The sequence below is a fragment of the Mytilus californianus genome, unplaced genomic scaffold, assembly GCF_021869535.1.
Source record: "Mytilus californianus isolate M0D057914Y unplaced genomic scaffold, xbMytCali1.0.p SCAF_1, whole genome shotgun sequence".
NCBI lineage: Eukaryota > Metazoa > Mollusca > Bivalvia > Mytilida > Mytilidae > Mytilus > Mytilus californianus.
This window is the reverse complement of record NW_026262581.1, coordinates 2,486,960-2,509,649: the sequence shown is the minus strand read 5'-3', so window position 1 is coordinate 2,509,649 and position 22,690 is coordinate 2,486,960. Positions and strand designations below refer to the sequence as shown.

At 31.3% G+C, this 22,690-nt stretch overlaps 2 protein-coding genes across 17 annotated transcripts in view; one reads left to right on the top strand and one right to left on the bottom strand.

Annotated features, from left to right (window-relative positions):
• Positions 1–8,225, bottom strand: part of LOC127732102 (6-phosphofructo-2-kinase/fructose-2,6-bisphosphatase-like) — a 67,514-nt gene extending 59,289 nt beyond the window's left edge. For 15 of the 16 annotated variants that reach the window (XR_007996364.1, XR_007996447.1, XR_007996380.1 and 12 more), the window contains exon 1: positions 8,182–8,225. Coding sequence is in view for 8 of the 16 variants with exons in the window: in XM_052241198.1 (XP_052097158.1) it covers positions 8,182–8,218 (37 nt within the window). In the remaining 8 variants the exon portion in view is untranslated. Of the gene's footprint in view, positions 1–1,243; positions 1,434–8,181 lie in introns of those variants that run through there. The other variant, XM_052241685.1, reaches the window with a different exon arrangement.
• Positions 8,226–8,233: 8 nt separating this feature from the next.
• LOC127733439 (ubiquitin thioesterase OTU1-like) lies at positions 8,234–22,262 on the top strand. The gene is made up of 2 exons (XM_052242830.1): positions 8,234–8,310; positions 19,660–22,262. Exon 2 carries the CDS (start codon positions 19,673–19,675, stop codon positions 20,597–20,599), a length of 927 nt encoding a protein of 308 aa, XP_052098790.1. The 5' UTR covers positions 8,234–8,310; positions 19,660–19,672; the 3' UTR covers positions 20,600–22,262.
• Positions 22,263–22,690: the final 428 nt, after the last annotated feature.

Sequence of the window (22,690 nt, the reverse complement as noted above, 5' to 3'; positions counted from 1 at the left end):
CATTTTTACAGAAATTATGTGACTTTTGTCCCTTTTAAATGTGATATATTGAAAATTGCATTGTAAGGCCTCTCAAGAATACATTTCTTGTCGGACTTGCATAAAATTCATATCAAAGGTTTATATATTACCAAGGTCTTTAAACAAATTCTCTAATCAACAATTTATGCAGGAGTTTTTCCCCTTGGAAATAGAAATTTAAGAAGAATTACATTACATGTATAAGCAATCTCAGTCAGGCTTACTTTACTTATAGGACATTTATGAAAAAGTAAAAAAAAATTATATAAATTGGAGTTATTGCTATGATAAAATATGACTGCATTTGCAGGGGACATTGGAGTGATGTACTTTTGTTTTTGTACAATGAATTGGCTACACATTTTTCAGGGCTTAATCAAACAATTCTACTATCCAGATAGTGTGTATACATGTACTATTACATGCTAATCAACATGATTATTAATCCATGACATGGGAAGTTTAATTGTAACAGATTTTTATCTGTACTTTTACAAAAGCATTCTAAATTTGGACAGTACTTTTAACACAGGGTTAATCATAAATGTTGCAATCAAGTACCTGGATTTTTTATTTTTTTTTGCATTATTCTGGTGTCCCATTTTTCTATTTGCAGAACTGATGAATGCAATAACTATATAGCTAAGTTATGCAAAAACACTTTTATATTATAGATTGAAGGTCTGTTGACATATAAAAGTACTTGACAAAAATGTTAATGACCACTTCCATCAGAAAAATGTTATAACATTTTCACAGAGGTTACAAACAATACAACTGAGCCTAGGAACAAAAAATCTTGTAGGATGTTATGTCAATTTCATACAAACAATTTCCTAACTATGCATGTTTTTCTTTTCTAATTTGCTGCTTTCAAGTTTTCAAAAATCATCAAAATTACAAGACAAGCAATCATTCAAAAACTCTGTATAGTTTTATTGGTACATAAAAGAAGTCTTTTTTGCAAAATTAATGTACATGTAAAAAATAAACAATAAATGAATCTAATTTTAGATTTCAGTTGAGTAAAAAATGCATTACAGTGAGGGAGCATTTTCGTTCCCCACTTTATATATGTTAAAAGTTTATATTGTGTACAATCAAACATGTCACTCTATCTGCTCATGTCAGTCATGTCCTGAAGGAACCCCATATACAATACCTTATTTTATTTCTGTCATCAACAATGTAAATATAAATAAATAAAACAGCTTTTACTTACCTTTAATAAAGCAAGGCATTTTTAAAGGTGTATTATTACATAACAGAAAAGGTATTTATCTAATTCCCTATAATTGATAATCAGACCTGCCAAATATTTTATCAAACATCTTATAGTAATTTGTACAGTTTAAATGTATGTTCCACTGACCAAGTAATATAAAGCATATACAGATATACATAAATTTCAGTCACATTAGGACGACATGACCAAATATTTGAAGGTTGTTAGAAGGTTATTTCATTCATACTACCTTTTTAACGTCTCAATTTAAGCACAATACAGGAAATACATTTTATATATATATATCATATATGCAAATGTACATCTATATATCATGTATATGTTATTTACAAATAAGGATCATTTGTTATCTAGGCCTACATGTATGTTGCATAAATATTTAAATTTCATTTTTTACACAAGTGTTACAACATTACATGGAAAAGATTATTAATTTCACAGCTGCTTTTGGAGAGATAATTTCTTCTTGCTTCTTTATTTTCAAAATCCTCTTCTAAATTCTGATATTAAATGGTCTTTCATTTTAAAAAAAAAGATAAAATCCCATCTTGTCAAATCTTTAATATCAGCTTACATTCACATGCATGACATACTCAAACTAAGAGAGCACAATAAACTTTTCTTCTAAATATAAGATTTGCATTATCATCCTTTCATTATTTTATTCAGACTTTTCAGTAAGTTGACAGATATCACGAATTGAATAAGAATATCTCCATAAGAATAGCAACTTATAACTACCTTTCTTATAATGAGTTTCAGTTGGTGTACAATTTCTCAATAATAACAATTTGTATAATTGCATTTTTGAAAATTTAACAAAATTCAGTGAAAAGCATTAATTAATGAGTTATTAGGAGACATATTTGAATAAACAGTTAGGAATCTGATGTTCAGTAGTTGTCGTTTGTTGATGTGGTTCAATAAGTGTTTCTCGTTTCTCGTTTTTTATATAGATTTGACCTTTGGTTTTCCCGTTTGAATGGTTTTACACTAGTAATTTTTGGGGCCCTTTATAGCTTGCTGTTCGGTGTGAGCCAAGGATCCGTGTTGAAGACTGTACTTTGACCTACAATGGTTTACTTTTATAAATTTTGACTTGGATGGAGAGTTGTCTCATTGGCATTCATACCACATCTTCTTATATCTATGCTATGACTCCTGGTCCAAGCTTAAGATATGCCCTTCCAATGCATATTGAAAATATTACAAGAATAAGATTAAAAATTGTACACTTAGAAGGCATTAAATCATTAGTCTATAAAATGTCCCTTCAGAAAATTTTGCAGCAAGATATTATTAGTCATATAAAATTGGCCTCACTTTTGCTAAATTTACTGAAATGTATGCAAACTTTAATTTAAAGATTTCCATAAAATCTGTTTCAAAGTTTAGATGATGCAAAATTAGGGCATACAATACAGTAACAAGGGCAGATAATAATACTTCCAAATTTAATGTGTTGTTTTATCAACATTGCTAATAATAATTAAGCATCCAAAATTTGTGATGTGTATTTTAAATGTAAAAAGAAACTACAATTGTATATTTAAGCACGTTGAAATCTTATATAGGGACATAAAATTGAATGTCACATGTAGACTGTTCACTATACAGTTAGGATTCTACTTTATTACAATTATCTCCCCCTTTATACCACCTAATTTTTTCAAACCATTATAAGGATGATGTGCTGCAAATTGTCTTAGCTCTTGAATACAGATAAGATCATTCACATGGCATTATTACAATCCATACATCATGGTTGTATTTTAAAACACAAATGCATCTATCGGTTCATTTTATGTACTTTTGTGCCTTTTGTAAATTTATTGTACAATTGGTTGTCGGGGGAATTTTCAAAAGTTGAAAAAAAACACTATAATTTCTGTTTAAATATTATGTGGAAGGGGCGACTAGAATTTTCAGAGGTTGAAGACTAATTACTAATATTTTATTAAAGTTATGCATTTTTAAAATCAACTTGTAAGTAAAGTCAGTTGTCAAAAGCTTTTAGTAAAAATTTAAGGGGTGTTAGTTAACAGTGTGTCAGACTTTATTAAATCCTGCTGTAATAAATATTCAAAGATATAAATAGAGAAAAAAAAATGACTAAAATAAAAAGAATACCAGTTTATTTACATAAAGCCATACAGATTAACTTAATAAACATACAAATTTACCTAAATCACAATATTTCTAATTTTAGAAAGGCAACAGACTCAGTGAACACTTTTCTAAAATAGAATCAAGAAAGGCAGACATTATCAGATTCCTAGAGACCAGAGACTCTGCAAATTTTGCAATACATTGGAAAACAAAAGCCATTTCTTTCTAAACTGTCAAAATATTTAAAAGATCAAGAGAATTATTTAAAAGATATGATAAACAGAGATATATTTCGCCTGTATATAATTTTGATAGTAAAATGCAAATGTTGAAATTAAAATATAATAGCAATACTTTAACCTGTAAATTACGCAAGTTACTCAAAGTCAATGAACTATGACTAAAGGAACAGGGCCAAATAATTTCTGGGATATAAATAAGACATATCCCAATCAATGCTCATACAACTGCATACTAAATATCATTGACTTATCATAAGTGATTCCCCTTAAACTGACTTAATCACAAACTTTAACATGTAACCAATGCAAAACCATGACTGAGGGGGCGAGGCCAAATAATCTCCATATAAATGACACGAGCCAATACTTATACAACTGCATATCAAATATTATTGACTCATCATAAGTGGTTATACCTAAGCAGAAGTAGAGTGCACTAATCAGTTAGTTTTTTTTTTGTGGAATAATATTAAGTTGCATTTAAAAGTGTGTCATCATAACTTGAGGCAGGCTGATTTCTGATAAAAATAGAAATGTATCCGTGTGTGTGACATAGTATCATAATCCTGATGATTCAGTATCATACTAAAAATGGTTAAATGACAAAGTTTATTTAGATTAGATTATGTAGTTGAAATGCTTTGTTTGAAATTCTGATATCTAAATTTTACATGGAAGGAGGTTCAATTCAATATACCATGGTTTAGAAAATTGATCTTAAAGCTTTGTTAACAAATACTTTTCTTTCAAGATACTAATAAAGTAATTAAGACATTATAATTAGTTTAAGTAGTTTAAACACAATTATTAATTGAAATTTTGACCTAGAAGGAGAGGGGATTAAATATTCCAAGGTTTGAGGAGGGGAGTCAAATTACAATTGCTAAGTGTTATAAAATCCTCTCCAACATATGTTTTGCTATCCTTATACTAAAAGGATGTTCGCTACTCATGCTTTTGACTTTCTGTCATAAAAAAAAACTGTGGTTAAGAAAACTGATCTGAAATCTTATAAATATAAATTTATAAGGAGGGATTAAAATACCATGGCTAAGAAAAAAGGGTTATAAAATCCTCTACAATATATATGTTTTTCAATCCAGATATTTAATGAAGCATTATGATACATGTAAGATCAAATAGCTAAAATGCTTTGATTATTTGAAATTGGGATATCTAGAGAGGAATTTAGTTTTCCATTTAAGGGGGTTCAAAATACCATGGTTCAGCAAATTGATCTAAAATCTTTTCCAACATATGTTTTTTTCGTGATTTCAACATCATAACTAGGTAAGGAAGTTTAAATGCTTAGTATTATTAATTAAAATTTTGACCTGTTAGGGGGTTGGGTGCAATATTCCAAGGTGGGGGTCAAAATACCATGGGCCAGTGATGGCTAGGTTTATACAATCTTTTCCAACAAATATTTTTTTTTATTCAAGATACTTTGTAAAATTGTAAGCAATTATAGGCAACCGTACGACCTTCAACAATGAGAAAAACCCATACCCTATAGTCGGCTATAAAAGGCCCTGACATGAAAAATGTAGCAAATTTCCTAAACTTCAAACTCTCCTAAGTCAAGCTTTTAAATTCTGGATCGAAATTGAAATAAACAAAGATTAAAAAATATATATAAATTAATTAACACTAAGATTTAAGTTATTTATGAGCCCTCTCAACATTCAGCAAAACTTTATTTAATAAAGAGGTCAGTTTCTGTGGGAAAATTTATACAAGTGCCACATCAGTATGTAACACTCCCTGATTAAGCAGAGTGGCCTGGCCAGGAAAATTGTGTAATTCTCAGTGTATGTATTGGATAGAGAGTATATAATATTCTAGAAAAAATATTCCCTAGCCCTTGTGATTTTAGATCACAAGGTGAAGTTTTTCGGAGAAATTCCCAATTTGGAAACAGATTGCTAAAAATTATGAAACCAAAACAAAAGATATACATATGGAAAAAAGGAATAGATTTATTGAATCCTGGAAAAAAAAACTTTGAGGGAAAAAAAAAACAGAAAGGATTGGATTATTTTTAAATACTGTAAATTACAAACAAATAAGTCATGGCAAATTAGACAACAAACAATAAACACAGGAAACTACAAACATATTATTTTATGATTACAACTATAAGAGTTTGCTCTGAAAGGTCACGAATGAACTTATGTGGTAAAAGTGGCTTGGTACAACACTGTCGCCAAACTGCCACATTTCGTTTCTTTTTTAATTGTATTTACCTGATTTTATTACCATAAATGGCAGTTTACAACTTCTTAAAGGGGCATTAGCTATGATTTAGACAAATTTGTTAAAATAAGCTCATAAACATCGCTGATGTATTATAGACTTGCAAGTCAAACATTCAGATAATTTGTGGCCATCAGAAATTTCCCATAAAATTATGACATTATAAGAAAAATTGTTTGACACAACAATGCAAATGTGATTGTTGAAGGATGTAAATAGTTCAAGTGTCGCAAAATATTTGGTCATGTGTCGTAGATTCCAAATTAGCAATCAAGGTCTATTCATTTAACAGGTTGGGACCTAACCAAGGGTCTAACTTAAATAAGTTATTAGAGAAAAATAACATACATTTGTTATTGACGGCTAAAAAATCAAAAATCTGTGATAACATATGTATGTTACATGTTTCAAAGGGGCATTATACATCCTTCATTTTGTTAAATCATGTACTAGTTCTATTGATATTATAATTGTCTTTATGTATATTAAACTTTAGAAAGATAAAACAGCCCTTAGTTTGCCAATCATGCATAACACACCCATGTTATTACAGAAAAAGTATGCCTGTAATAACTAAAGGGTGTTATTACAGCTTCTCTACATCTCTTCAAAGCCTTTTCTCCTACATATATCACAATGTATTTTAATTTATTGTAATAAATAATGATAAGAGCATGTAATGAGGTTCTGCGCAAGCTTCCTAGTCATTCCCAAGTGTCTCATGTAATAAGTTAAATGCCTGTAATAACTAAGCATTGTTATTACAGCTAAGTTATTACTTAAAAGCCTTGTCTCATTGATTTACCATGGTTGATCAAAAATGTATTAATTGAATTGGAAAATTAGTTTTCAAGGTTATGTATTAAGTTACTGCGCAAGTTTCAAGAATTCCCAAGTGCCCACTGAAAATAAAAAATTTTATGGTACATTTAACTGATAACAAACATATGTTACTACAGATTAAGAGAAAGTATCCATAATAACACATGTATGTTATTATTCAAGTGACATCCTTGACTGTATATGGTGATAATACCTGGTATAAGAGTGATTACCCTTCTAACGAGGGATAACATTATCCCTCTATAAAGGGATATATTTGTTTAGACTGGATTTAAAGCAGAACATGACAAATGCGCATTTTCTACTTACATGTATTATGGCAGTAACCTGCAACATTGGATGCACCAATTTTGATTTTAATATACATGTACACATGTCTAGTTTACTGCTAACGTGACTGAAAATACAATCTATTGTTCATCCTAATTGAAAGCTGTGATGATCAGAATCAGATAAATTCCACTCAGTTATGCTTCAATGAACAGATTTCTATTGTTATATTTAACATAAAATTTTAAGGTCAAATGTCCCTATTGTTGTTGATCAGGTGTTCAGATAGGTACATAATAGATAGAAAGTTTTGTCACTTTAGCAGAAAACTGGGCATCCCAAAATTTAGTAAAGTGCAATAATTGATACCTATAATGCTATAGATTATAGCCAATATAAGTGCAAAATGCGCATTTGCCATGTTCTGCTTTAAATCCAGTCTAAACAAATATATCCCTCTTTAAAGGGATAATTTTATCCCTCTATAGAAGGGTAATCACTCTATGCAGGTATTATCACCATATAATCATTATAAGGGGTTTGGTCCCATCCTGTTTAAGGTTCATGTGGACCCTTTAATCAAAATAGCTGCGTTTTTACCTCAAAATTTACTCGGAGTACATACTGGGACTTGTAATAGTCCCTGGGTACATACACAATGTCAATGTATATACATTTGTATATGTTATATGTTAACGAAAATGACTAATCGCTTTAGGGATTCTGTATCTTGAGAGATTAGATGATCAGAACATCACTCTGGACTCAATATCCAAAAAACTGATAAAGAAATCAGCGGACTTACACTTCAGCAACTGGAAGTGAACTGGACTAAGTAACAAAATAATTTTAATGGACTTCACTCTTCAGGGCAATGTTTTGTGGTTTACTTTCCCCAATTGAGCTTTTATTATTTTTCCATTTGTATGTAAATAAGGTTTAGTTAACCATAAAGTTTGGATTAGCCAGACTAAAGACCATTTTAGTTGGGATAGAGGGACAAGTCTGACTCTAAGCTCATATGATAAGATGAGAGTTACCTCCCCTTTAAAAATGTACCCAACATTTTCTTCGTTTTTCGATTCAAACGTTCTAATTGACGCTAGTTAAAGAGTACTAAATTGTTCTGATATAACACAAAGAGTTTCAAGTTCACAAATACTACATCATTTAACGATTTATCCGTAATTTTACCTTTATTTGGCAGAGGAGTTCCTGATAAACGCGACATCCGGTTCTTTGATTGTGCACAATAATAGATGACGTTTTTCTCACTTCCGTTGCAAAGGAAGCTTACTTCTAACTAAAACATCTTCTTATCAGGTTCGTTCTTACCAAATATTCACTCAAATCATGTAATAAATATTGTTCATACATGACATTTCTCTCCTGTGTTGTAATCCAATTCAACAGGTTGAGGTTTATCACTCCAGCTACTGTCGTACTGTCTACTGAGAACTGTCAGTACTGAACTAGAAAATGTAAATGAGGGTAGGAATGCCCTTTATCATCAGGCGTCAAACGGTCATTTTTGGCTACCGTCAGCGTCAAATTGGTTAAAATTTTACATTGATTCGTCAATATATTCTTATCGTGATTCGTCAGAGACAGAGGTCTCAAATAATTATCGTTACCGTTATTTTTTGATTCGTCAATATCAGTCGATTTTTTTATCGTCTAAAAGAAAGTGTACATTTTATTGTCCTGTACCAAAAATTACGGTTAACGTCATTTGGCAAGAATTTTTATCGTTATTCGTCATGAAGATACCCCCATTACCACCCTCATAAATGACCAGGGAACTCCAAGGATGGCAAAATTTTGAAAAAACCATAATTTCAGAACAGGAGCAATTAAAGGATATAATTTTAATTAGAATAAAAAAAAGCCTGTAAACACTGGTCAATTGAAATTTTGATAAACATAAAAAAACAGTCCCTATCTGATCAATTATTGAATTAGACTCTATTTAAATTTGTCTAGTCATTAAAAGTAATTGACAAATATGGCTGTGTTTTCACATGTATATCATAAAATAATCCCCCATGAAATATTGCCCGTTAGACAAAATTTCATAATGAAATACTGTCCAGGACAATATTTAATTACGAAATAGTGTCCTTGTCCATGAAATTTTGTCTACTCCTTCTGAACAATATTTCACAATGAAATACTGTCCATGACAATATTTTACTGTGAAATTCTGTCCATGAATATGTTTCTAATAGGCTGCTTCTTGAATCATGTCTTTCACCGGAAAAGATTGTCAATTATGCTCTCTCTTATGACATCATTTATCAGATAGAAGGCACGTCTGTATCTGAATCTGGGTCCGTTCGCCCGAAATCATATTCAATCCCATTCACGTTCCCCCCATTTCACATCCGCACCCCACATGTTGGCACCCTCAGACTGTTTGCAGCCTTTTTATTGGTTTTGTGTGGAATAAATATTTAATCGTGTTTAAGTTAGTGTATTGCTATAAATAAGTTTTTTTTTTGTTTCAAAATAAAGTGACATTATAAAAATGTAAACGGGTTTCCTTTACTGTTTTATTAATTTTTTGGATGAAATTAATCATGAATAAAAAATTGTCATGATGATCTGTGACTATTATTCAATATATTGTGTCCCGGTGATGATCAAGGCAAAGTTCATTCATCTAGCTAAGACTTGTAAAAGAAAGGCGGAAGATACAAAATCTTCATTGAGTCTACTCATACCAAGCTAACCAAATGCAGTATTTACATCAAAGCTAGTTATAATAACAATCATAATTTTCAAACACAGAGCAAATTTGGCTTTGAAAATACCAATTACCAGCTAGTAAGCATACATAATTATAATAATTAATCATTAAATCACCAAAAAAAAAAATTTCATTTAAAAAATTCCCGAATTTTCATTCATGAAAATTTAAATATTTTGATAAATACAAGGATTTGTAATTACTATACAAATCCTTGATAGATACATTTAAAAATAAAATGCTCCGCTGGGCGCAGCTTGATACGACCGCAGAGGTCGAACCCTGAACAGTTGGGGCAAGTATGGACACAACATTCAAGCTTGATACAGCACTGAATTTGGATTGTGATTACATATTTGACACAGCATAGGTTTCTGACACAGAATGAATGTGGCCTAAGAACTTAAATTTTTAATTTACCTATTCAAACCATATCATTATTATTTGCTTTTATATATAAATCAGAAATAACCAATTTAAAATGGAAAATTTTAAAGAAAAACTAGAGGCTCTCAAGAGCCTGTGTCGCTCACCTGTATTTACTGATGCTTTGGAAATCATGTAAAATAAGGTTAAAATCATAATTAATATATATAGTATTAGATATTAGATATTATAATGATATCTAAGATAATAACAAAAAACTGCAAAATTTTTGTAAAACTACTAACTCAGGGGCAGCAACCCAACAACTGGTTGTGGGATTCGTCTGAAAATTTCAGGGCAGATAAATCTAAATCTGATGAACATTTTTGCCACCTGTCAGATTTGCTCTAAATGCTTTAGTTTCAGAGATATAAACCAAAAACTGCATTTTACCCCTATGTTCTATTTTTAACCAAGTCGGCCATGATGGTTTGAAGGCGGGGTCATCGGACAAATTTTTTAAACTATATACCCTAATAATGATTATGGCCAAGTATGGTTAAATTTGTCTCAGTAGTTTCAGAGAAGAAGATTTTTGTGAAAGATTACAAAAATTTACGAAAAAATTGTTAAAAATTGACTATTAAGGGCAATAACTCCTAAAGGGGTCGACTGACAATTTTGGTCATGACAACTTATTTGTAGATCTTACTTTGCTGAACATTATTGCTGTTTACAGTTTATCTCTATCTATAATAATATTCAAGATAATAACCAATAAAATGCTCCGCTGGGCGCAGCTTTATACGACCGCATAGGTCGAACCCTGAACAGTTGGGGCAAGTATGGACACAACATTCAAGCTTGATACAGCTCTGAATTTGGATTGTGATTAAATATTTGACACAGCATAGGTTTCTGACACAGAATGAATGTGGTCTAAGAACTTAAATTTTTTTAATTTACCTATTATGGTCTAATATCCAAAATCTAAATACATGGTTAGATTCAGCATATCAAAGAATCCAAAGAATTCAATTTTTGATGATATCAAACAAAGTTTAATTTTGGACCCTTTTGACCTCAATGTGGACCAATTTGATAATGGGGCCCAAAAATCAAAATACATGGTTAGATTCAGCATATCAAAGAACCCCATATATTCAATTTTTGTTGAAATCAAACAAAGTTTAATTTTGGACCCCAACTTGAAAACTGGACCCATAATCAAAAATCTAAACACATGTTTAGATTCAGTATATCAAAGAACCCCAAGAATTAAATTTTTGTTAAAATCAAACTAAGTTTAATATTGGACCCTTTGGACCTTCATGTTGACCAATTTAAAAAACGGGACCCAAAACTAAAAATCGAAATACACGGTTAGATTTGGCATATCAAAGAACCCCAATAATTCAATTTTTGATGAAAAAAAATAAAACAAAGTTTAATTTTGGACCCTTTTGACCTCAATATGAACCAATTTGATAGCGGGGCCCACAAATAAAAAATCTAAATACATGGTTAGATTCAGCATATCAAAGAACCCCATATATTCAATTTTTGTTGAAATCAAACAAAGTTTAATTTGGACCCCAATTTGGACCAACTTGAAAACTGGGTCCAAAATCAAAAATATAAATACATGTTTAGAGTCAGCATATCAAAGAACCCCATAAAACATAATATGGGGTTCTTTGATATGCTGACTCTAAACATGTATTTATATTTTTGATTTTGGACCCAGTTTTCAAGTTGGTCCAAATTGGGGTCCAAATTAAACTTTGTTTGATTTCAACAAAAATTGAATATATGGGGTTCTTTGATATGCTGAATCTAACCATGTATTTAGATTTTTGATTTTGGACCCAGTTTTCAAGTTGGTCCAAATTGGGGTCCAAATTAAACTTTGTTTGATTTCAACAAAAATTGAATCTAATAATTCAACCAGTATTTAAATAAAAATAGGGTGTGAACGAACCCAGGGGGCGACCGTGTGGGGTGTGAACGTGTATTGGGAGCAAACGGACCTGATACCCCTGTATCCCTGCACCTATTTAAGTTTCAAACATCTTATGGATCGTCATTCTGCAGGGTAGTCTAGAAATAATTTATGTTCCATAATCTCAATTTCCCATACGACTGAAGGGAAGGTGACCAACTAATTAGATTTTTATTTCCCAAATATTAAGTGTAGTATAGCATCAAACTTTTTCAACAAATGCCTACATTTTTGTCACTTGGTGATGAAAGTCACATGACGGATATTACCAACTACATGTAGCTCACCTCGGAAATGGTGTATTATGTATTCTCTAAGGAATCTGATCTAGATACCATGAAATTGTGAGCGTTTCTGAATTTTTTAAAAATATTTTTCATGAAAAGCATGTGTACATTGTATAACAATAATTTGCTGCATAACTTAATTCGGCAGGTTTGTTTGTTATTATCAATCAAATAAAACACTTACATGATATCATTATCCAAAATATTAAATGTTTATAACCTCGAGCTCCCTTTGAGACATTGATTGTCGAAATGCACATCTGGTGCAAAAAATTTGGTACTGTTTACTGTTTATGTATTTCCATCTATGGAATATTGTCTGAATTCACATGTAATATTTATCCTTGGATTAACCTCCTTTTAACCAGACAAAATTTCATACTATTCATCTATGAAATATTGTCTGTATATGGACACAATTGCATATGGAAATTTGTCCTTCTCTGGACATTATTTCATGTATATGGACAAAATGTCATGATACAAAGTCATGAAATATTGTCTTTAGGGACAATATTTCATAGGACAATATTCTGCTTCACACACACACTCAGGATTGACAAACTCTAAGAAAGGTTTAAGGCATACATGTAGCTGAACCTACATATATTGAATTTACATGCATTTTATGTTTCAGAAAATTAAAAAAAACTAACAAGGGTAAAAAAATGATCAGAATGTCCTACACTGGCTACAGAATTAAAAAAAAATATCTGACAACATATTTTGGAGTGATTGCTCCTGAAATGTCAATTTTTACAAATTTTCACAGTTTTTGGCTTATATCTCGAAAACTACTAAAAATTAGTTCTCTGGGGAAACTCCATTGATCATTCATGGCAGATATTTTTATTTCAATTAATAATAGGCTAACTTGGAATATTTGTTGTTTTAAACTATTATATTTTTAATGAAAAAATACTGTAATACAAAAAAAGTTGATGGGGAGGGGGGAAACTGCCATTATAGTTTGCACTTGCCAGGCCTTCAAGACCCTTTGATGCTGTAGAATAATCACTACAGAATTCTGCATTTTTGTTTTTGAGGGGTTATCCTGACTACTTGTGTGAATGTGACACTTTTTTGTGTGAAATTTAGACAGTTCAGATTCAAAACATTCAATTATTGTTAAACATCTAACTCTCTCGTTTTATTAATTTTGTATTTACATTGTGTCATAGATCAAATTTATTCGTTCAGTGTATGTTCACTTGTTTTTGTTAATATGTCTTTTGATTGGGTTAAGCCATTTCAATTGATATTTTGTAGTGTGTCTTTCTATGTTGTGATGTTACACTTAATAATTGTTTCAGGTAGGGTGAAGGTTGGCGCCTAATAAAACAATTCAACCCGCTGCATTTGTTTGCTCCTGTCCTAAGTCAGAAACTTGATGTTCAGTGGTTGTCCTTTGTTGAAGTGGTTCATAAGTGTTTCTTGTTTCTCGTTTTTTATATAGATTAGACCTGTTTGAATGGTTTTACACTAGTCATTTTTGGGGCCCTTTATAGCTTGCTGTTAGGTGTGAGCCAAGGCTCCGTGTTGAAGGCTGTACTTTGACCTATAATGGTTTACTTTTTCAAATTGTGACTTGGATGGAGAGTTGTGTCATTGGCACTCATACCACATCTTCTTATATCTATAACTTTATAAATTATATCTTGACAATACACATATATATCTTCACCTAAATTTATTATGCATTTCCTTTACATGACCATCGAAATATCTCGCTCATTTTTAAAAGTGGGTTATCACTGCAACTTTGATTTCAATCTCTTACATCAGATTAAAGATTTGTGTTATGATACTTATATTTTATGAAATTTATGCTTTAGGTGATATGATTATCAACCCTGCTTTGTACTAGATAGACATCCATGCTTTGTACTAGACAGATAACCCTACTTTGTATTAGACAGACAACCCTGTTTTGTACTAGACAGACAACCATGCTTTGTACTAGACAGACAACCTTGCTTTGTACTAGACAGACAACCATGCTTTGTACTAGACAGACAACCATGCTTTGTCCTAGACAGACAACCCTGCTGTGTGCTAGACAGACACACAGAGTAGGATTCTTAATGTGCTAGTTCACAAGGAAGCAGTCAGCAGAAAAACATGTCAATCTACCAGGAGTCTGGTCCAGGATATATTATTCTACTCCAAGCCAACCAGTTTTTATACGACCGCAAAAAAATTTGTGGTCGTATATTGGTATGACGTTGGCGTCGTCGTCGTCGTCGTCGTCCAGCGTCGTTGTCCGAAGACACATTGGTTTTCGCACTCTAACTTTAGTTTAAGTGAATGGATCTTTTTGAAATTTTACCATAAGGTTAAATACCACAAAAGGAAGGTTGGGATTGATTTTGGGGGTTATGGTACCAACAGTTAAGGAATTAGGGGCCAAAAAGGGGCCAAAAATAAGCATTTTCTAGCTTCCAGACAATAACTGTGGAACGGTGTATGGATCTCTCTAAAATTATACTACAAGTTTCCATACCACAAAGGGATGGTTAGGATTTGCTTTGGTGGGTTATGGCTCAAACCGTTTAGGAATTAGGGGCAAAAAAGGGGGAAAAACAAGGTTGTCCTGGTTAATGGACAAATACTTTAGTACAAAACATAATTTAAAGCAGTGTAAGGGAGATAAATCAAATACATCATTGAAATTATCTCCCTTACACTGCTTTTAAATTATGTATAAAGTAATGGTTAATGAACAATAAAGATAATTTAAAACAGTGTAAGGGAGGTAATCCAAATACAATGTTTTAGTTACTTCCCTTACACTGCTTTTAAATTATGTTTAAAGAAATGCATATTTATAAAGGAAGACCAGTAAAAATATCTGCAAATGTTGCATCATTTTTTTTTACAAAAAAATCCATATGAAAGATTTGACACTATATTTTTAATTCTATTATAAAATAGATTAAGTTAGCACTATGGTAAATTTAAATGGGTAATTATGATTGCCAACTCCATTGGAAATTTGAATTGAGATTATGACCATATCTTGAGGGAAAGAATTTTTTTGGGGAAAAAAAGGGGGGGGGGGGGTAAAAAGAAATTGTGGGGGGTCAATTTTTTCTCATTTCAGATTTCAGAAATTAAAAAGAATTATTCTTCAAATATTATTTTTTTTTCAAATTTCAAATGTTGAAAAATTTCAAGAAGTAATCTTTAATTGCACAGTATGGCGCATTAGATTTGTAAAATCTTTGATCACATTTATTTATTTGTTATGCCGAATCTAACAGTGTATTTAGATTTTTAATTTTGGGTCCAGTTTTCAAAATAGTCCACATTAAGGTCCAAAGGGTCCAAAATTAAACTTTGTTTGATTTTAGCAAAAATTGAATATATGAGGTTCTTTGATATGCTGAATCTAAACATGTATTTAGATTTTTGGCCCGGTTTTCAAGTTGGTCCAAATTGGGGTCCAAAATTAAACTTTGTTTGATTTCAACAAAAATTGAATATATGGGGTTCTTTGATATGCTGAATCTAACCATGTATTTAGATTTTTTATTTGTGGACCCCGTTATCAAATTGGTTCATATTGAGGTCAAAAGGGTCCAAAATTAAACTTTGTTTGATTTCATCTAAAATTGAATTATTGGGGCTCTTTGATATTCCAAATCTAACTGTGTATTTAGATTTTTAATTTTGGGTCCTGTTTTTTCAATTGGTCTACATTAAGGTCCAAAGGGTCTAAAATTAAACTTAGTTTGATTTTAACAAAAATTGAATTATTGGGGTTCTTTGATATGCTGAATCTAAACATGTGTTTAGATTTTTGATTATGGGCCCAGTTTTCAAGTTGGTCCAAGATAGGGTCCAGTATTTAAACTTTGTTTGATTTCAACAAAAATTGAATATATGAGGTTCTTTGATATGCTGAATCTAACCATGTATTTAGATTTTTTATTTGTAGGCCCGGCTATCAAATTGGTTCATATTGAGGTCAAAAGGGTCCAAAATTAAACTTTGTTTGATTTCATCAAAAATTGAATTATTGGGGTTCTTTGATATGCCAAATCTAACCGTGTTTTTAGATGTTTAATTTGGGTCCCGTTTTTTTAAATTGGTCTTCATTGAGGTCCAAAGGGTCCAAAATTAAACTTAGATTGATTTTAACAAAAATTGAATTCTTGGGGTTCTTTGATATGCTGAATCTAAACATGTGTTTAGATTTTTGATTATGGGCCCAGTTTTCAAGTTGGTCCAAGTTGGGGTCCAAAATTAAACTTTTTTTGATTTCAACAAAAATTGAATATATGGGGTTCTTTGATATGCTGAATCTAACCATGAATTTAGATTTTTTATTTGTGGGCCCCGCTATCAAATTGGTTCATATTGAGGTCAAAAGGGTCCAAAATTAAACTTTGTTTGATTTCATCAAAAATTGAATTATTGGGGTTCTTTGATATTCCAAATCTAACCGTGTATTTAGATTTTTAATTTTAAGTCCCGTTTTTTAAATTGGTCTACATTAAGGTCCAAAGGGTCCAAAATTAAACTTAGTTTGATTTTAACAAAAATTGAATTCTTGGGGTTCTTTGATATGCTGAATCTAAACATGTGTTTAGATTTTTGATTATGGGCCCAGTTTTCAAGTTTGTCCAAGTTGGGGTCCAAAATTAAACTTTGTTTGATTTTAACAAAAATTGAATATATGGGGTTCTTTGATATGCTGAATCTAACCATGTATTTTGATTTTGGACATTGGACCATAATAGGTAAATTAAAAAAATTCAAGTTCTTAGACCACATTCTTTCTGTGTCAGAAACCTATGCTGTGTCAAATATTTAATAACAATCCAAATTCTGAGCTGTATCAAGCTTGAATGTTGTGTCCATACTTGCCCCAACTGTTCAGGGTTCGACCTCTGCGGTCGTATCAAGCTGCGCCCCAGCGAAGCATTTTATTCACTTTGCTCTTACTCCTTAATGTCGTGTGCTTAACAACCACAGAAGCAGCAAAAACCAATTTTCAAGTCTTTGGTTTACCCAATTGAGGAAAGACCCCACAATCTCCACACTCGAAGCTAGGAGTAGTTGCCTCCACAAATGACAATGAATAGTATCAAAAATTTCTTTGATGGAAGGGGCATAACTCTTTTGTCAACTGACCAGGATGCCTATTAATGTGTGCATCTATATGTTTTGATCTTACAATATACAAACTTTCACATGAACAGTTGAACATTTGATAAAGCATGTATATGTAGGAGGAGTTATTAGTAATAATTACAAATTGCATACTAAATAGTATGAAATATTTCCATATGCAAAGGGGCTGAACTCTGACCTGGATATACACAATGTATGGCAATGGACAAGGATGCCCTACTTATATGTATACATACATATTCATGTAAGGACATTACAAGGTAAAACATTTCATGAACATCTGAAAATGCATGTAGGAGATGCTGCTTCCTTAAAGTGCATTTTGAATAGTTAATGAAATGAATTTTTATGCCACTGCCATAGCGGAGGGGGCATTAAGTTTTACCCTTGTCCGAATGTACGTACGTCCCAAAGTTGGTTTCCGTTCTCTAACTTTAGTTTGCCTCAACCAAATGTTATGAAACTTAAACACAATGCTTATTACCACAAAACACAGTTCAAGTTTGAATTTTGGTGGCGTCTCTTTAACTGTTCTAGAGTTATGCCCCTTTACAAATGGAAAAATTGCTGAATTTTTCATTTCCGTTCTCTAACTTTAGTTTGCCTCAACAAAATGTTATGAAACTTATATACGCTATACTTATTACCACAAAATACGGATTGAGTACAAACTTGGGTAGTGTCACTTTTAGCGATCTTCAGTTATGTCCCTTTATAACTATGATATGCAAGCAGGGGCATCATATGTGTCCCATGGACACATTCCCCATTTACTTAAGTTCAGAGGTCATGATTCTGGAAATACTTAATGGAGGAAAAAATGCTTTATGCTGCAAAGTTGACACATCATAATCTGTAATTGTACAAAATATGGTTTAAGGTAGATATGGTGCATTCCATCATTTAAAAATTGTTAAATAGCAGGAAAAAATAGCTGTCTTTAATGAAATATGAAAGTTTTGAGAGAGAAATGCAATTCATTTGTAAGACATATCATTCAATTGAAGATAATTGTGTGTTTTTACTTGTCCTTAACTTTTTTTTTAGAATACAGAATTTTTTTTATTATTAAATTTAGCCATATAAGGTGAGATAGCACAGATAATCAAACTTTTATAAAGGAATGTGAATATTTGTTTTGCAAGAAAATGAGCTCTGTGATCCCAATGTTTTTTTATCTTCTGAAAGGAAATTATAAGAGCTATCTTTTCATGTTTTATCTTCAAATTCTATAATTTAGTTTTCTCTCTAATTACACAAAAGTTGTTTTTCCATGTACAATCTATACAAAATCAGGCAATTTTGAACAACCTATAGCTTAAAAAAAGCTCTGTTACCCATATACTTTTTATTATATTTTTAAAATAGGATGATATAAACCACATTTTGGCATAGTATTAAACATCAGTTTTATTTTAGGACAACTTAATTGGTATTTTACGTTATGTTTTTCGGAGTAGGTGTGTTACTGAAGATTCTATAAGGTCAACCATATTTGTGTATAAAATGGTAATTGAGCAAAATTTAAGTTTTTGTGTTAATAACAGATTCTACGTCACTATAAGTTATTGGTCGACTTTAATAGAATAATTGAAAGTTGTGCAAGTCTTTCTGACAGGTCTTGTCTGATTGTGACTCCCTTTCATGGGTCATTGATAATGTGATACCTGTAGTCATACCTTTGATCTTAAGACTTTCAACATAAGATTCAGTGTTATCACTTCATAATCAGTAAAGCAGCTGAGACAATTAAATAAGTATTTTTATCGTCTTTTTGTGTTAGACCCATTACAATGTACCTCTCCACTCATTGCCCCAAAAGTTATATTGATATGGCCTGGTATCTTTGTTTAGTTTTTGCTTGTGATGCTAAGCGTATCTAAATATTTAGTATTTATTTAATATTTGGATGTGCCAGGTTAATGAATTAGTGTGGATGTATCTTTCATAAATTATACAAATAGAAATATTGAATTAAACATGTTCATTTCTTAATTTTTAAGAGATTTAAAAAATAGAAACGTTAACCACTTAATGGTTAAATACATCTTTTTTTCTTTTAAAATAATATTATATATCGGACAAGAAACAAATTTGACTTGTGGAATTAATGTGTTTTCTATTTCCAGATTTTGTGTAACAATGAGTAACTCGGTACTGAATCTAAGATGTAAAACCAAGACTGGACAGCACAGTTTAACAGGACTGAAATTATCCTCTAATGTAGGACAGCTCAAAGATAGAATATCAGAACTGACTAAAATTCCTAAGGAATACATAAGAGTTAGACAGAGTTATCCTCCCAAATCTATTGATCTGTCAAAGGAAGACTTATTATTATCTTCACTACCATTCAGGTCTGGGGACACACTTATTGTGGAAGAAGAGAGAGTTGTTAGAAATACATTGCAGAAAAACATTGGTGATGTAATGCAGGACCAGAATTTGATGGGAAGAGGGGTTTTAATGAGAAAAGTTGTACCTGCTAATAACTCCTGTTTGTTTACAAGCATTAATGCTGTCATGAATGGTGGAAAAATTGATTTAGATTATGCACCATCTATTAGGCAACTTATAGCTGGGGTTGTGATGAGCGATCCACAGACATACTCTGATGTGTTCCTTGGAAGATCTAATTCTAGTTATTGTAAATGGATTATGAAGGATGATACATGGGGTGGTGCTATAGAAATTTCAATACTATCCAAGTATTATGATGTAGAAATTGATGTTGTGGATACTCAAAGTTGTAGAATAGATAGATTTGGAGAGGATCTCCATTACGACCAGCGTGTTCTTATTATATATGATGGTGTTCATTATGACCCTCTTGTGTTGGAACCATTCGACTCATCTTTACCAGTTCAAACAATTTTTCCTGCAGACAATGCATCAGTTCTTGCACAGGCACAAGAAATTGCCACTGAAGCTAGACAGGCCAGACAATATACTGATGTGACAAATTTTTCTATCAAATGTTTGATCTGTCAGAGAATGTTCACCGGGCAGAGTGAGGCTCAAAAGCATGCGAAAGCTTCAGGACATGTTAGCTTTGGTGAAGTTAAATGATATTTGTATGATTTATAATAGTTATTGAGTTACCAACAGTATTACTATCCAGTTATAGGTATAACATATCTGTCAGGGGATCCACCTGTGCAAGTCAGAATCTTACTTGTTCAAGTTACTTATTTCAAATTCACCCTAAATTTTACAAGAAAGATAAAAGGTACTTGTAAAGGTTATACCTATGAATTACAACTCAGAAAACAATATTAATCTTTTGAATTCTACTCTTTAATACTATAGAAGTACAATTTCATGGACAATGTCTGTAATTTTTAAAATACTGCCTATTTCAAATTTCCAGTTTTTAAGACCTTGCCTGAAAACATCTGTGCATACAGTAGTAGAGTTCTTTCTTGAGAGAAAATTTTGAATTCTTATTTAAAATATATTACATGCAAACCAGGAAAAAATGCATGAGGCATGTTTTGACCTCTCAAAATTTGAATATCACCTTTATAAGTAAATTTTTGGAGAAGTGTAAGGGGAGATTATTCAAAAAGTTCACTTATACATGTAAATATTACTTACATGTACATCTTCAATTATATAAAACTAAGACACCTGACTACCAAAGAGAAGGTAACTCTAATTATAATATCCTACTGGGACAGGTGAGAAAATATACCATTGGGTAAAGAGAGATAACTCCTGTTGATTTAATTCAGGTCTGATTGTGAAGGTCCCATGACTGAATGTGCAGCACTCAGGAGATGTAATAACACATGTAACATAAAGTTGTTTTGTCACAACAGGACAAGCAATTGTTATAGCAGAAAACCTCATTTCCTTATTAAAAACAGTTCTTCTAATATTTCTACTTGAAAGAAAATTGGTTTAGGCTTGTATTAATTCTTGTCTCATCTGTGCCAAACTTGTTGCTTGCAGCTATTTTACAGTTAACAGTTGTTAAAGTTTGTGATTAGTTTACTTAGGCAACTGGCAAGACATATCTGTGTTACCACATACCAATGTAAGTTATCTTCCAAAGCACAAACCTGTTATAAAACTAAAGTTTTGTTTATTTTCAAGTGGTCTGAAATTAAATTTTATAGAGAATACCTATGCTTATTAAAACAAATCTCTCTAAATAATATAAATTTTATTTTTGTGCTGTAAACATTTGTATTACCAGGTATTTAATTATATAACTTAGGGTTGAACAATTAATGGATGTCATTTTTGACAAAATCTATTTATGTAAATGTTAAATGTTTAGATTTATGTGTTATACATGTATATATATATATATCGTAGTTCTTAAATGTAAGCATATTGTAGATTCACTAGGATTCTTTGTCCCTTCCTCCCCTGATAATGTCATATGTAAAATTGTATCTTGTTAAGTTGATAAATGAAACAAAAATGTATGTCAGTATCCTACTTTAAGTGCCTGTGGGAGTCAATTACATCATCTATGTACATTAAGAATATTGATACACAAAATTTTATTACTGTCCTGACAACTGAACTCGGACATTTATATAATTTTTGATGAGAGGCTGTTAAATTTTTCATTTAGTTGTATGCATGATTATAAAAAGTCTAAGAAATAAATATAACTTTAGTCACTAAAGCATGAAATGTAGGTCAGAGCAATCTATTTTTTTTGAAAGTTTATCTCTACATGCCTCTTTACATTAAGTTGTATAATTGTAAGTATCTTCATCTTTACATTAAGTTGTATAATTGTAAGTATCTTCATCTTCAATCTGTATAGATTGTTGTGATATGAGTATGTTAAAATGAATAATAAAAAAGTCAGTTTCAATAGGGACTATCAGTTACTAACAGAAATGATATGTTTGTAAACATGTACAAATGTATGCATGTGTGTGTGTGTGATTCCTTTTTCCAGCCGGAACATATCTTTTATGAAAGACTTGGATCTAATTAAGCTTCAATATATGGACATTACATTGAACATATGTTACTTACCTATCTTTGTATTTATTTAAAATGTTATACCTTTCAATTTTGTATTAATATTATTATTAAATTAGAAAATATTGCATTTTTGCTGGGTTTTTTTACAGATAATACATATGGGGTAATGTTTGCACTGAGGCAGAAACTCAACAATCAACAACAGAA

Excerpts from the sequence above, each read along its gene's own strand:
- LOC127733439 (XM_052242830.1), top strand. The coding sequence starts at position 19,673 with ATGAGTAACTCGGTACTGAATCTAAGATGTAAAACCAAGACTGGACAG.